General features: G+C 38.3%; 1 protein-coding gene across 1 annotated transcript in view; it reads left to right on the forward strand.

The window, feature by feature from the left end:
• The first annotated feature begins 2,575 nt into the window (after positions 1 to 2,575).
• The window catches only part of LOC120991841 (5-hydroxytryptamine receptor 7), an 87,160-nt gene continuing 71,525 nt past the window's right edge, over positions 2,576 to 18,210 (forward strand). The window contains exons 1-2 of the mRNA XM_040420592.1: positions 2,576 to 2,828; positions 3,601 to 4,163. Of these exons, the coding sequence (XP_040276526.1) occupies positions 3,658 to 4,163 (506 nt within the window). The 5' untranslated portion in view covers positions 2,576 to 2,828; positions 3,601 to 3,657. The remainder of the gene's footprint in view (positions 2,829 to 3,600; positions 4,164 to 18,210) is intronic.

The raw sequence follows: 18,210 nt of genomic DNA on the forward strand, positions 1-18,210 counted from the left end.
TTGAGAAGCCTAAAAAGTCAGAATTAAGGTGCATACATGGCGTGCACTATAATCTGCACAATATCTAATGTGACATAGCAGCATGAAAAACAAGTGGCATCAATAATACATAAAGCGACATATAAAATAGCAGCAAATACTCAGCAAATGGTGCAATGGTGTAATCAAATAGCAGCAATCATTAAAATCCTATAATCCACTATAATCTGCACAATATTGGCGTGAAGAGCTTTATAAATACCCCTCTTTGTCATGTACCATATGATTTCTGATTTTGTACATCATAGGATAGTTAATGGGGGGGTTCCATCCCTTTTACCTTTGCAGTAATTGGCAAAATAATCATGTAAGGGGAGTGTGGATCCTTCTGTCATCGAATGGGAGAAAATAAATCTTAATGGGGCACATTTTGATCTGATTTAAAATCAGGTCCTATGTGCAGCTCAGTATCATTCAGTACCAAGCACGGCCACTGTACAATGTATGGCGCTGTGCTTAGTAAACTGAGAAGGTCGCAGTGCTCATGGCCTCTGCAAACAGCTGATTGGGTGGGGGGTGCGAGATGGACCTAGGGTTGCCACCCGGCCGGTAACTCAGCGGCCAGGCTGGTAATTTAGTGCCCCTGCCGGTAATTTTTTTCTACCGGCAATAATAATTGCCGATATTTTCCTTTAAGGGCTGTTACTAATGAACACTTTCACTGTGGAGCGCTAATTAGTACAGCCTTTAAATCCCCCCCCCCCCTCTTGTGTTAAGAAAAAAATAATAACTGCGGTGAAGCTGCGAGATGTCATCACGCTGGAGCGCCGGTCCTGCACATCCAGTGAGTGTTCACAACGGCTTTTTATTTTTTCACAAGCTCAGAAGGGGACATTAATAATTTTGGGGAGCACTAATGGGGGCATTAGTAATTCTGGGGGGTACTAATGGGGGCATTACTATTACTGGGGCCACTAATGGGGACATTACTATTACTGCAGCCACTAATGGGGACATTACTATTACTGCAGCCACTAATGGGGGCATTACTATCACTGGGGTGCACTAATGAGGGGTATTATTAATTCTGGGGGGAACTAATGGAGGCATTATTAATTCTGGGGTGCACTAATGGGGACATTACTATTACTAGGGGCACTAATGGGGGCATTATTAATTCTGGGGGGCACTAATGGGGACATTACTATTACTGGGGGCACTAATAGAGGCATTACTATTACTGGGGACACTAATAGGGGCATTACTATTACTGTGGGCACTAATGGGGACACTACTATTACTGGGGGCACTAATAGGGGCACTATTATTACTGGGGGCAATAATAGGGGCATTGCTATTACTGGGGGCACTAATGGGGGCACTACTATTACTGGGGGCAATAACAGGGGCATTACTATTACTGGGTGCACTAATGGGGGCATTATTATTACTGGGGGCAATAATAGGGGCATTGCTATTACTGGGGGCACTAATAGGGGCATTACTATTACTGGGGGCACTAATGGGGACACTACTATTACTGGGGGCACTAATAGGGGCACTACTATTACTGGGGGCAATAATAGGGGCACTACTATTACTGGGGGCAATAATAAGGCATTGCTATTACTGGGGGCACTAATAGGGGCACTACTATTACTGGGGGCAATAATAAGGCATTGCTATTACTGGGGGCACTAATAGGGGCATTACTATTACTAGGGGCACTAATGGAGGTATTACTATTAGTGGGGGCACTAATGGGGGCATTACCAATACTCAGGGGCACTAATGGGGGCATTACTATTACTAGGGGCAATAATGGAGGTATTACTATTAGTGGGGGCACTAATGGGGGCATTACTACTACTCAGGGGCACTAATGGGGGCATTATTAATACTGGGAGCCACATTATGACATAGTGACTTAACACCCTGTGTCAGGCCACGCCCCAACAACCACACCCCCTTTGGGGTGTGGGTTGTGGATTAACTTGGCTGGTATTTTTTGTTGGGAAAGGTGGCAACCCCAGATGGACCCCAACCGATTAGATATTGATGACCTATCCCGAGGACAAAAACCTGGTGTGAACACAGCCTAAGATCAGAAGCCTAAAGCCAGTTCCGTATTCAGATCTACAAAAAGTCTCCGTCCGCCCACTCCGATGCCGGTTTTTATGTCTAGAACCTGTCCGGACCAGGTTGACCTCCACTGAATTTGATATGGGACATAAACCTCTGTAGGCTGGCTGCAGTGGGAGATCCCTTTAAAAGTACTCCTTGATGCCCATTTTTGCGCCAGCCGTTTCCACATCGCCTTCACCCAGTGCAACATGTTTTAATATTGAGATAAGTTCTCCTCATAATTTCATTAATAAAAAAATTAATTAAAAAAAATGCATTTTATGTGGAGAAGAAGCCAAGTTCAGGATGGTAAGGAGCTGCGCCTCCTTCTCCACATCCACTCCATGCATCACTAAGATCAGATAAGCCCCCTGCTGCTGCTCATTGCTGGGGGAATGTGACATCATCAGAGCAAGCAAGTGACTCCTGCTGCAGAAGTAGAGTCCTGAGTGGCAGGAGGAGAGGGCAGAGGCAGGGCTGGCAGCTTCCAGGGATGGCAGCAGTGTGTGACAAGCTCTGCCAGGAGGAATGTATGGGAAGTGACTGCACACAATGATCCTGCAGCCAGGACGGTGCACAGGGGAACAGGCTCTGGACCATGCTGAGACCTGAGAGGGGTGACTTCTGCACCCAGCAACACTGGATTTATTCCTGAAGAACCAAGAGTGGCATCAAGAAGATGACTGTGACTGAAGGAGTCTTAAAGTGCACCCTATACCCAGAAGGTAATATAGCCTGACCCTATAGACTGCGCCGAATGTGGGTTATCCACCTATTAGTCTTGCATGAGCGCCCCCTTATATAAGCCATATGCACTGACTCTGCAAGCTTTGCACTTTCTGCTTCATTTACCACTAGACCTGGGTGTCCTTCTTTGCCGGCACCAGCCAATGTCACATTTAACTGTTAACAAGCTGGATCCTTGCATAGTGCAATTCACAGCCTCTAGAGTGCTTCTTTGGACTGCATTTCCAGTGCATTCATCATAAGAGCTAGATTACCAAGCTGCCTCTGCTACATCTGTACTTTGTTGCACGCCTTAGACTACATACAGTACAGGCTTGCTGGATGAGTGCAGTGATTGTCAATAGCACATAGGGATGGGTGTTACTGTTGAGGAGCTTGCATCTGGCTAGGCTTTGTGGTAGGAAAGTCGGATGAACTCGATAGGTTGAGACAGTCTTCGGAGATGCCACTACCTGGCTGCCAGAGGTAGAAGGAGACCCTGGATGTTTAGTTTAATGAGAGATGACACAGGAAACCTACGGCTGAACAAATAGCTCCAACTCGCTTAGAATTATTTGGAGTGGAAACAATCTTCTCGGGATGGAAGGTCTCTTTGAGGGCTTTGATAGATGAGAAATAAAGGACACACAGGATGTAAGATGTTGAATTCATCATGATTATAATGTCTATGAGGTGTTTATATATATATCACAGGCTCCTATGTATATACATATCTATGTCCTCCTATCCCACTGCTCTTGTTTTCTCCAGGAGTCTACCCGAGGATCTTGGCAACCTTGGCATCTTTGAGGACATCAAGGAAGGGGGATGCTAATACAGGTCCAGTCCAGTCCACAGGCAGCCATCCATCTCTCTCCATACAGTGCCCAGCCACCCTGTCCCCCACAAAACCTTCTCCCACCTGCATTCATGACTGACAGACCTTTAATTACTACTGAACAAGACTTGGCCACTGTCAACCACACCAACGTCACCGACTGTGGAAAGGACATCTTGCTGTATGGGGACATTGAGAAGATTGTCATTGGGGTTGTGCTATCCATCATCACCATCTTCACCATAGCTGGCAATAGCCTGGTGATCATCTCAGTGTGCATAGTGAAGAAGCTCAGACAGCCCTCCAACTACCTGGTGGTGTCCTTAGCCGCTGCTGACCTCTCGGTGGCCATCGCTGTCATGCCTTTTGTCATCATAACAGACTTAGTTGGTGGAAAATGGCTCTTTGGCAAAGTGTTCTGCAATGTTTTCATAGCCATGGATGTCATGTGCTGCACAGCCTCCATCATGACCCTGTGTGTCATCAGCGTGGACAGGTAAGAGACGTGGACAGCCTGGGTGCCACGGGATGGCTGGCAGAGGTTGGATGAAAGAGCGTGGGAATAGTCTGCCTATTTCAGATTTGTGAAAGATATGCATGGTGTGTGGTAGGGAAGGTAGGAAATCATGAGAGCCATCAAAATGATGGATCCAATGTATGGAAGTCCTGTATACCTTCTATATTATACACTATATAGAAGTCCTGTATACCTTCTATACTATATACTATATGGAAGTCCTGTATACAGTCTATACTATATACTATATGGAAGTCCTGTATACCTTCTATATTATATACTATATGGAGGTCCTGTATACCTTCTATATTATACACTATATAGAAGTCCTGTATACCTTCTATACTATATACTATATGGAAGTCCTGTATACAGTCTATACTATATACTATATGGAAGTCCTGTATACCTTCTATACTATATACTATATGGAAGTCCTGTATACCTTCTATACTATATACTATATGGAAGTCCTGTATACCTTCTATATTATATACTATATGGAAGTCCTGTATACCTTCTATATTATACACTATATGGAAGTCCTGTATACCTTCTATATTATATACTATATAGAAGTCCTGTATACCTTCTATATTATATACTATATGGAAGTCCTGTATACCTTCTATATTATATACTATATGGAAGTCCTGTATACCTTCTATATTATATACTATATGGAAGTCCTGTATACCTTCTATATTATATACTATATGGAAGTCCTGTATACCTTCTATATTATATACTATATGGAAGTCCTTTATACCTTCTATACTATATACTATATAGAAGTCCTGTATACCTTCTATATTATATACTATATGGAAGTCCTGTATACCTTCTATATTATATACTATATGGAAGTCCTGTATACCTTCTATATTATATACTATATAGAGGTCCTGTATACCTTCTATATTATATACTATATGGAAGTCCTGTATACCTTCTATATTATATACTATATGGAGGTCCTGTATACCTTCTATATTATATACTATATAGAAGTCCTGTATACCTTCTATATTATACACTATATAGAAGTCCTGTATACCTTCTATATTATATACTATATGGAAGTCCTGTATACCTTCTATATTATATACTATATGGAAGTCCTGTATACCTTCTATATTATATACTATATGGAAGTCCTGTATACCTTCTATACTATATACTATATGGAAGTCCTGTATACCTTCTATATTATATACTATATGGAAGTCCTGTATACCTTCTATATTATATACTATATGGAAGTCCTGTATACCTTCTATACTATATACTATATGGAAGTCCTGTATACCTTCTATATTATATACTATATGGAAGTCCTGTATACCTTCTATATTATATACTATATGGAAGTCCTGTATACCTTCTATACTATATACTATATAGAAGTCCTGTATACCTTCTATATTATATACTATATGGAAGTCCTGTATACAGTCTATATTATACACTATATGGAAGTCCTGTATACCTTCTATATTATATACTATATAGAAGTCCTGTATACCTTCTATATTATATACTATATGGAAGTCCTGTATACCTTCTATATTATATACTATATGGAAGTCCTGTATACATTCTATATTATATACTATATGGAGGTCCTGTATACCTTCTATACTATATACTATATAGAAGTCCTGTATACCTTCTATATTATATACTATATGGAGGTCCTGTATACAGTCTATATTATACACTATATAGAAGTCCTGTATACCTTCTATATTATATACTATATGGAAGTCCTGTATACCTTCTATACTATATACTATATGGAAGTCCTGTATACAGTCTATATTATACACTATATAGAAGTCCTGTATACCTTCTATATTATATACTATATGGAAGTCCTGTATACCTTCTATATTATATACTATATGGAGGTCCTGTATACAGTCTATATTATACACTATATAGAAGTCCTGTATACCTTCTATATTATATACTATATGGAAGTCCTGTATACCTTCTATACTATATACTATATGGAAGTCCTGTATACCTTCTATATTATATACTATATGGAGGTCCTGTATACCTTCTATATTATACACTATATGGAGGTCCTGTATACCTTCTATATTATATACTATATGGAAGTCCTGTATACCTTCTATATTATATACTATATGGAGGTCCTGTATACCTTCTATATTATATACTATATAGAAGTCCTGTATACCTTCTATATTATATACTATATAGAAGTCCTGTATACCTTCTATATTATATACTATATGGAAGTCCTGTATACAGTCTATATTATACACTATATGGAAGTCCTGTATACCTTCTATACTATATACTATATAGAAGTCCTGTATACCTTCTATATTATATACTATATGGAGGTCCTGTATACATTCTATATTATATACTATATGGAAGTCCTGTATACATTCTATATTATACACTATATGGAAGTCCTGTATACAGTCTATACTATATACTATATAGAAGTCCTGTATACCTTCTATATTATATACTATATGGAAGTCCTGTATACCTTCTATATTATATACTATATGGAAGTCCTGTATACCTTCTATACTATATACTATATGGAGGTCCTGTATACCTTCTATATTATATACTATATGGAAGTCCTGTATACCTTCTATACTATATACTATATGGAAGTCCTGTATACCTTCTATATTATATACTATATGGAGGTCCTGTATACCTTCTATATTATATACTATATGGAAGTCCTGTATACCTTCTATACTATATACTATATGGAAGTCCTGTATACCTTCTATATTATACACTATATGGAAGTCCTGTATACCTTCTATATTATATACTATATGGAAGTCCTGTATACCTTCTATATTATATACTATATGGAAGTCCTGTATACCTTCTATATTATATACTATATGGAAGTCCTGTATACCTTCTATATTATACACTATATGGAAGTCCTGTATACATTCTATATTATATACTATATGGAAGTCCTGTATACCTTCTATATTATATACTATATGGAAGTCCTGTATACCTTCTATATTATACACTATATGGAGGTCCTGTATACCTTCTATATTATATACTATATGGAAGTCCTGTATACCTTCTATATTATATACTATATGGAGGTCCTGTATACCTTCTATATTATATACTATATAGAAGTCCTGTATACCTTCTATATTATATACTATATGGAGGTCCTGTATACCTTCTATATTATATACTATATGGAAGTCCTGTATACCTTCTATATTATACACTATATAGAAGTCCTGTATACCTTCTATATTATATACTATATAGAAGTCCTGTATACCTTCTATATTATACACTATATGGAAGTCCTGTATACCTTCTATATTATACACTATATGGAAGTCCTGTATACCTTCTATATTATATACTATATGGAAGTCCTGTATACCTTCTATACTATATACTATATAGAAGTCCTGTATACCTTCTATACTATATACTATATGGAAGTCCTGTATACCTTCTATATTATATACTATATGGAAGTCCTGTATACAGTCTATATTATATACTATATGGAAGTCCTGTATACCTTCTATACTATATACTATATGGAAGTCCTGTATACAGTCTATATTATACACTATATAGAAGTCCTGTATACATTCTATATTATATACTATATGGAGGTCCTGTATACAGTCTATATTATACACTATATAGAAGTCCTGTATACCTTCTATATTATATACTATATGGAAGTCCTGTATACCTTCTATATTATATACTATATGGAAGTCCTGTATACCTTCTATACTATATACTATATGGAAGTCCTGTATACCTTCTATATTATACACTATATGGAAGTCCTGTATACATTCTATATTATATACTATATAGAAGTCCTGTATACATTCTATATTATATACTATATGGAAGTCCTGTATACAGTCTATATTATATACTATATGGAAGTCCTGTATACCTTCTATATTATACACTATATGGAGGTCCTGTATACCTTCTATATTATATACTATATGGAGGTCCTGTATACAGTCTATATTATATACTATATAGAGGTCCTGTATACAGTCTATATTATACACTATATAGAAGTCCTGTATACCTTCTATATTATACACTATATGGAAGTCCTGTATACCTTCTATACTATATACTATATGGAAGTCCTGTATACCTTCTATATTATACACTATATGGAAGTCCTGTATACCTTCTATATTATACACTATATGGAGGTCCTGTATACCTTCTATATTATATACTATATGGAAGTCCTGTATACCTTCTATATTATATACTATATGGAGGTCCTGTATACCTTCTGTATTATACACTATATAGAAGTCCTGTATACATTCTGTATTATACACTATATAGAAGTCCTGTATACAGTCTATATTATATACTATATGGAAGTCCTGTATACCTTCTATATTATATACTATATGGAAGTCCTGTATACCTTCTATATTATATACTATATGGAAGTCCTGTATACAGTCTATATTATACACTATATGGAAGTCCTGTATACCTTCTATATTATATACTATATAGAAGTCCTGTATACCTTCTATATTATACACTATATGGAAGTCCTGTATACCTTCTATATTATATACTATATAGAAGTCCTGTATACCTTCTATATTATATACTATATGGAGGTCCTGTATACCTTCTATATTATATACTATATGGAAGTCCTGTATACCTTCTATATTATATACTATATGGAAGTCCTGTATACCTTCTATATTATACACTATATGGAAGTCCTGTATACCTTCTATATTATACACTATATGGAAGTCCTGTATACCTTCTATATTATATACTATATGGAAGTCCTGTATACCTTCTATACTATATACTATATAGAAGTCCTGTATACCTTCTATACTATATACTATATGGAGGTCCTGTATACCTTCTATATTATATACTATATGGAGGTCCTGTATACCTTCTATATTATACACTATATAGAAGTCCTGTATACCTTCTATATTATATACTATATGGAAGTCCTGTATACAGTCTATATTATACACTATATGGAAGTCCTGTATACCTTCTATATTATATACTATATGGAAGTCCTGTATACAGTCTATATTATATACTATATAGAGGTCCTGTATACCTTCTATATTATATACTATATGGAAGTCCTGTATACCTTCTATATTATATACTATATGGAAGTCCTGTATACCTTCTATATTATATACTATATGGAAGTCCTGTATACATTCTATATTATATACTATATGGAAGTCCTGTATACCTTCTATACTATATACTATATGGAGGTCCTGTATACCTTCTATATTATATACTATATGGAAGTCCTGTATACCTTCTATATTATATACTATATGGAAGTCCTGTATACCTTCTATACTATATACTATATGGAAGTCCTGTATACCTTCTATATTATATACTATATGGAAGTCCTGTATACCTTCTATATTATATACTATATGGAGGTCCTGTATACCTTCTGTATTATACACTATATAGAAGTCCTGTATACATTCTGTATTATACACTATATAGAAGTCCTGTATACAGTCTATATTATATACTATATGGAAGTCCTGTATACCTTCTATATTATATACTATATGGAAGTCCTGTATACAGTCTATATTATATACTATATGGAAGTCCTGTATACCTTCTATACTATATACTATATGGAGGTCCTGTATACCTTCTATATTATATACTATATGGAAGTCCTGTATACCTTCTATATTATATACTATATGGAAGTCCTGTATACCTTCTATATTATATACTATATGGAGGTCCTGTATACCTTCTATACTATATACTATATGGAAGTCCTGTATACAGTCTATATTATACACTATATGGAGGTCCTGTATACCTTCTATATTATACACTATATAGAAGTCCTGTATACAGTCTATACTATATACTATATGGAAGTCCTGTATACATTCTATATTATATACTATATGGAAGTCCTGTATACCTTCTATATTATATACTATATGGAGGTCCTGTATACCTTCTATACTATATACTATATGGAAGTCCTGTATACAGTCTATATTATACACTATATGGAGGTCCTGTATACCTTCTATATTATACACTATATAGAAGTCCTGTATACAGTCTATACTATATACTATATGGAAGTCCTGTATACCTTCTATATTATATACTATATGGAGGTCCTGTATACCTTCTATACTATATACTATATGGAAGTCCTGTATACAGTCTATATTATACACTATATGGAGGTCCTGTATACCTTCTATATTATACACTATATGGAAGTCCTGTATACCTTCTATATTATATACTATATGGAAGTCCTGTATACCTTCTATACTATATACTATATGGAAGTCCTGTATACAGTCTATATTATATACTATATGGAAGTCCTGTATACATTCTATATTATATACTATATGGAAGTCCTGTATACATTCTATATTATATACTATATGGAAGTCCTGTATACCTTCTATATTATATACTATATGGAAGTCCTTTATACCTTCTATATTATATACTATATGGAAGTCCTGTATACCTTCTATATTATATACTATATGGAAGTCCTGTATACCTTCTATATTATATACTATATGGAAGTCCTGTATACCTTCTATACTATATACTATATGGAGGTCCTGTATACCTTCTATATTATATACTATATGGAAGTCCTGTATACCTTCTATATTATATACTATATGGAAGTCCTGTATACCTTCTGTATTATACACTATATAGAAGTCCTGTATACATTCTGTATTATACACTATATGGAAGTCCTGTATACCTTCTATACTATACACTATATGGAAGTCCTGTATACATTCTATAGTATACACTGTATAGAAGTCCTGTATACCTTCTATATTATATACTATATGGAAGTCCTGTATACCTTCTATATTATATACTATATGGAAGACCTGTATACAGTCTATATTATATACTATATGGAGGTCCTGTATACCTTCTATATTATATACTATATGGAAGTCCTGTATACCTTCTATAGTATACACTGTATAGAAGTCCTGTATACCTTCTATATTATATACTATATGGAAGTCCTGTATACCTTCTATATTATATACTATATGGAAGACCTGTATACAGTCTATATTATATACTATATGGAAGTCCTGTATACCTTCTATATTATACACTATATAGACGTACTTTATACCTTCTATATTATATACTATAAAGAAGTCCTGTATACCTTCTATATTATACACTGTATAGAAATCTAGTATACTTTCTGTATTATACACTATACAGAAGTCCTGTATACATTCTGTATTATATACTATATGGAAGTCCTGTATACCTTCTATATTATATACTATATAGAAGTCCTGTATACATTCTGTATTATACACTATATAGAAGTCTGGTATAACATTGATCGATATAGACAGAGGAATATATATATACTAATGTATAAAAAGTCTTATGTTGTATAATCTGCAGTGGTCACATACATATAGGCAGTCACTCGGTGATACTCATTGACCAATCACAGTGCAGCTTTCATTTTATCAAAACAATTTAAAAAAAATGAGCTGTGTATGGTTGTTATTGGCAACAAAGACAGTTTTTAAAAGGACCACATGTTCAAAAGAATAATTAATTAACAGCTTTTAATCTGATCGTATCTAAAAACCAAAACAGACAAATAACAAAAATACTCTTGGAAAGGAAAGGACTTACCGGTATGCTGATAGAAGACAAATGGTTGATAGACACTTGAATTGCGGGTCTTTTCGAGCAGGTACTGGTACGGCGGGCAGGGGAAAGAATGTTTTTTTTCCCTATAAATGCCCTATCAGGTCTATTATACCCTAATGACCTCCTAAATACGGAGTCATCGCCCTGATAAAGGCGGCCCCGTCCGGACCCTGTCTCTATTATGAGGCCCTAACTTATACCCTGTCAGGGGAAAAGGGGAAGGAATACTAAAATGAATGTCCAAACCCCCCCCCAAAAAAAAATAATATTATTAACAAAAAGCTATCCCAACACGTTTGGTAATGGTTGGTTGCTCCAGAAGTATCAGGGGACAGAGATAGGGCAAGATAATCAAGTAAAAATAAGATACAAGTTTACGGTCGCCACGGTATTTAATCCGGCGCCACTAGTGCACCAAAGGAGGGCTTGATGACTGTCCTAAACCTAACAGTGCAGGTATAACTAACGGTCCAACTAATGTGGTGTGTCTGTCGGCGGCCAAAGACAGTTTTCCTTTTAGACAGTGTTGATAACTGAGGCCTGTTGACTCAATGTTTTCGTGGTAATCCTGTGTCTTTACTTTGTATTACACCCCTCTTTTTGCTTATTCTTATATTAGAAGAAGTAGCAAATCATATCTTTCCAATAGGATAAGAAGGCTAAGCCTCTGATGCCTCGATATATAAGACGGCTATCCAGTAAGTCAAGGCTCAACCTTGTACACAGGCCTTGAGGCATGACATAGATAATTACTTAGCCAGCACCTCATCTACAGACTGCTGTTTCAGAGATACTGTCCCTCATCAGAGAGTACTGGCTTAACTGGCTGAGAGGCCTAGGTCAGGATTCAGAGGGTACTATATCTCCTTAAAGAGAACGTCTAGTTGGCATTTTCCATATGAAGAAATACTACCACCCCTCCGGAATCTTAAATAATTTCTCACTTGTATAAAAAAAAAAATGTTAATTTTTCCGGAAAATAAAAAACTGGGCAGATTGTAATACTGTAGAGATCCAGTGCTATTACCGGTATATCTTATTCTACTACAACCATGTGACTAATTGGAAAGATTTATTAAAAGTGGTGAAAAGGAATAGTTGCAACCAATTAGATTGCACCTTTCATTTTCCAGAGCTCCCCTGGAAAATGAAAAAAATCAATCTAATTGGTTGCTATTGTAAGCTAGGCTTCCTTTTCACCCCTTATATCCCTATAGCAGCATATACTATATGCAGGGAAGGCTTTGTGGTTGTATCTATTCAGTTTTAACAATTATTAAACTAAACCACCAACAATAGAGGGCCCCACAGAGAATTTAGTGCTCCTCCTGGTGGTGCTGGTTCATGCCAACAAAGACTGGCCCACTAGTAAGAGATAAGAGTAAATTGACCTCCCACCGGTTCTCCTCTCTGGGTTGCACAGAAGTAGAGCAGGATCAGGATTGGAACCTCCTTACCTCTATATTTACACCTTTGCTGTCACGGCGCAGTGTGGTAAATACACTCCACACTGAACACAGAAGGGAGGGGAAAAGGTATTAGGCCTGGAACCTAGGGAAAGGGAAATGGTCACACCTAGTTAGTCCCTACGCCGAGCCCTGACTGCTATCAGTATAAACAGACCTTGATGGTAGGAATGTTCATACGCAGGAACCTAATCCCAATCTCACCCTAACAGGGCCCTGCATATAGTGTCAGGACACGGATGGCCTATTCTGTCCCAGATGAAGGAATAGGAGACCCCTTCAGGCCTAATATCAGCAGGTAGGGGAAAACAACAAACAACAAAGAAAATAAGCTTAACTTCCAGAAGTATAGAGACGAGCAGGAAGTCAGAGAGAACCAACACCAGGACTTCCACAAACAAGGAGCTATCAATCGCATAGCATGATGGGTGAGGCCAGACTAAATACAGGGAAAGAAAGACCACTTAAGCTACATCTGAGACAAGAGGTGAGACAGCAACAACACAGAAAGGTGAAACCAAAGAGACTGTCAATCATGTGCAGCCAATCTCCTCGATCTTCTAATCCCTGTCACAGGCGGGACCGTGACAGTACCCCCCTTCTACGGGTGGCCTCCGGACACCCAGGGCCATCTTTATCCGGATGAGCCCTGTGAAAAGCTTTCGCAAGACGATTAGCTTTAACGTCGGCTGCTGGAACCCACATCCTCTCTTCTGGTCCGTAACCCTTCCAGTGGATGAGATACTGGATGAATCTACGGAGAATTCGGGAGTCCACTATCCTGGCTATTTGAAATTCTAGATTACCATCCACCATGACAGGCGCAGGAGGCAAGGAGGACGGTTCAACAGGTTCGACATATCTCTTCAACAACAACTTATGGAACACATTATGAATCTTCAAAGCCTGAGGGAGTTCAAGACGAAAGGCAACTGGGTTAACAATGCCAATGGTATTTTATGGACCAATAAACCTTGGACCCAACTTCCAAGAGGGTACTTTTAACTTAATGTTTCTTGTGGACAGCCACACAGAATTACCCACTTTCAGGTCAGGAACATTCATACGTCTCCCCTCAGCCATATGTTTATACTTATTGCCTATTTTTTAAAATCTTCTGCCAAACAGAGGACAAAGAAGAGGAAAATCGTTCCTCTTCTGGTATACCAGAAGTTTCCGTACCAGAAAACGTGCCAAATTGCGGGTGGAACCCATATGCCCCAAAAAACTGCGACTTATCAGTGGACTCCTATCTACAGTTATTTATGGCAAATTCGGCTAAAGACAAAAATGAAGACCACTCCTCCTGGTTCTCCGAGACAAAAAATCTCAAATAAGTCTCCAGATTCTGGTTAGTGCGTTCAGTCTATCCATTCGACTGAGGATGAAAGGCCGAAGAGAAGGACAATTGTACCCCCAGACGAGTACAGAACGCCTTCCAGAATTTGGAAACAAACTGAGTCCCCCTATCAGACACCACATCAGAAGGAATACCATGTAATTTTACGATGTTATCGACAAACAATTGTGCAAGAGTTTTAGCATTAGGTAGACCTGGCAATGCTATAAGGTGCGCCATCTTACTAAAGCGATCAACAACCACCAAAATCACAGTTTTTCCTGAAGAATTACGCAAATCTGTAAATCCATGGACAAATGAGTCCAAGGTCTGGATATCCCGAAGGGGTAGTCATATCTGCCCTATATCCCGACCTTGAGGCAGAGGTGTTGGAGGCCCAGGGATATGCACCAGATTCTTGTCCTCTGGGGAAGTTGTTTGTTCCTTCTGAATTACATCACAAGGTGTTTAAAGAACATCACTGTACGGTTCTCACAGGACACCCTGGGAGCAGATCCACTTTCGATCTCATCTCTCATAGATTCTGGTGGCCCGGGTTACGTAAGTAAAGATCCGGAAGGCCAAGTATGTGTCACCTTAGCACGTGCACAAGTACTACAAGCAGACACATAGTTCTCAACACTCCTACGTAACCCGGGCCACCAGAATCTATGAGAGATGAGATCGAAAGTGGATCTGCTCCCAGGGTGTCCTGTGAGAACCGTACAGTGATGTTCCTCGAACACCTTGTGATGTAATTTAGAAGGAACAAACAACTTTCCCGGAGGACAAGAATCTGGTGCATATCCCTGGGCCTCCAACACCTCTGCCTCAAGGTCGGGATATAGGGCAGATATGACTACCCCTTCAGACAATATCGGACCAGGATCTTTGGAATCACCCTCCCAGGGAAGCTACGCGACAAAGCATTAACCTTGACGTTCTTAACCCCAGGGCGATAGGTGACAATGAAATTAAATCTGGTGAAAAACAATGACCATCTGGCCTTCCTAGAGTTCAGTTGTTTAGCCAACTCCAGATGAGCCAGATTTTTGTGTTCAGTAAGCACAGTAATAGGATGAATAGCTCCTTCCAACCAATGACTCCATTCCTCAAAAATCAACTTAATGGACAGCAACTCTCATAATTCCTTTCTGTGGCCAAGAGTTTCTTAGAGAAGAAAGCCCATGGGCGCCATTTACTAGGTGAAGGACCCTGCGACAAAACTGCTCCTACCCCCACCTCGGATGCGTCAACTTCCACAATGAACGGTTGTGACACATCAGGTTGCACCAGTATGGGAGCAGAAGCAAAACATTCCTTCACTGCAGAAAAGGCTTGTAATGCCTCATCAGACCAGACTGAGGCATCCGAACCTTTCTTAGTCATGTCTGTCAAAGGTTTGACCATAGTCGAGTAGTTTAAAATACATTTACGGTAGAAGTTGGTGAATCCCAAAAACAGCATAAGCGCTTTCAGATTTTCGGGTAAATCTCAGTCCAACACAGCACGGACCTTCTTCTCAGGATCCATACAAAAACCTGAAGATGAGAGTAGGTAACCCAAGAATTGCACTTCCTGAACTGCAAATACACACTTCTCCATCTTAGCATGCAATTTATTCTCTCTTAGGATCTGTAACACCTGTCTCACGTGATCCTGATGAGTCTCCATATCTGGAGAATAAATTAATATGTCATCCATATACACAACAACAAACCTCCCCACCAGATGATGAAAGATATCATTAACAAAATGCTGAAAAACCTCAGGAGCATTAGTTAATCCAAACGGCATTACCTTCCTTGACCCTGACCAGAATATATGCCCCCCTAAGGTCTAACTTGGAGAACACTTTGGCACCAACAATCTGATTAAACAAGTCAGGAATCAAAGGAAGGGGATACGGATCACAGACCGTAATACGATTGATCTCACGGAAGTACATGCATGGCCTAAGGGTTCCCTCTTTCTTCTTTACAAAGAAAAACCCCACCGCCACTGGGGACTTGGAAGGTCTAATATGTCCCTTAGCCAAACTCTCGGCAATATACTCTCGCATGGCCGCTCTTTCGGGTTCAGAGAGGTTATATAACCTAGATTTGGACAATCATATTACCGATGTGGGGGTAACCCCTGGCAACCACTCTCAGAAAATACATCAGAAAAATCTGAAATAAAAGAGGGAACAGCGTTAGTGGTCAAGACAGAAAGAGATGTATTAAGATTATTGCGCGCTGGCAATAATCAGCGTGCGTGCTCGCGCCGGCGAGTTATATTTAAAGGCAATCCAGTGATCACGCTCGCGCTGTGAATACAACTCACCGGCGCGAGCGTGCATGCTGATTATTGCCGATGCGCGCGTGCGCCGAATCGACCCGGCCGGCGCATGCGCAGTTACAACATTATGCCCGGCTGACTGCAGGAGCCCGAGATGGGATCGTGCAGTCACAAGCGGCGCACCGCGCAGGCGCCAGGCTGGCACGATCCCAAGGAATGGTAGATATGTAAATCATAGTCAGGAGGGGGCGGGGAAAAGGCGGGCATTGCTTGACTTGAAGCAAGGAGGCCGCTGCCCCCTTGACTTCACGCCTGACTGCAAACAAGTATGTTTGAAGTATGGATTAACGAATTTCTGTCTCACACACATGATCAGTTACAGACTGGGGGCTGCTATAAGGTAATGCTGGCAGTTTTATATCACTTTTGGAGGTGACTGGTTTCCTCTAAAGAATTTTTGGGGGTTTGTTTTGCTCTCTTTTGCCACCTGCTGTTTGTTTTGTACTTTTGCAGAATTTACCTATTTTTTACAGATAGTATTAAAAATAAAAATGTTAGTAGAAAAATAAAAAAGTTATGGCTATTGGAACGTGGGGAGGAAAAATAAAAAATGGTCTTTTAAGGGGTTAATAAAGAGATTAGTGTGAGAGAGACAGAGAGCTCTGTGGTTGTTAAAGGGAACCTGTCACCGGGATTTTGTGTATAGAGCTGAGGACATAGGTTGCTAGATGGCCGCTATCACATCCGCAATACCCAGTCCCCATAGCTCTGTGTGCTTTTATTGTGTAAAAAAAACGATTTGATACATATGCAAATTAACCTGAGATGAGTCCTGTCCCTGACGTTTTTATGTCCTCAGCTCTATACACAAAATCCCGGTGACAGGTTCCCTTTAAGTTTATATAGCAGTCCTATGTGTATATATGTTAGATTTATAGCAAAGCTGTGTTTTTCATGGGGTGTATTTAGCTGTGCTGTGTGCGTATGCTACAGAGGACAGTATACTGTATATATACACTCACCTAAAGAATTATTAGGAACACCATACTAATACGGTGTTGGACGCCCTTTTGCCTTCAGAACTGCCTTAATTCTACGTGGCATTGATTCCACAAGGTGCTGATAGCATTCTTTAGAAATGTTGGCC

The sequence above is a fragment of the Bufo bufo genome, chromosome 2 (assembly GCF_905171765.1).
Source record: "Bufo bufo chromosome 2, aBufBuf1.1, whole genome shotgun sequence".
Taxonomy (NCBI): Eukaryota; Metazoa; Chordata; class Amphibia; order Anura; family Bufonidae; genus Bufo; species Bufo bufo.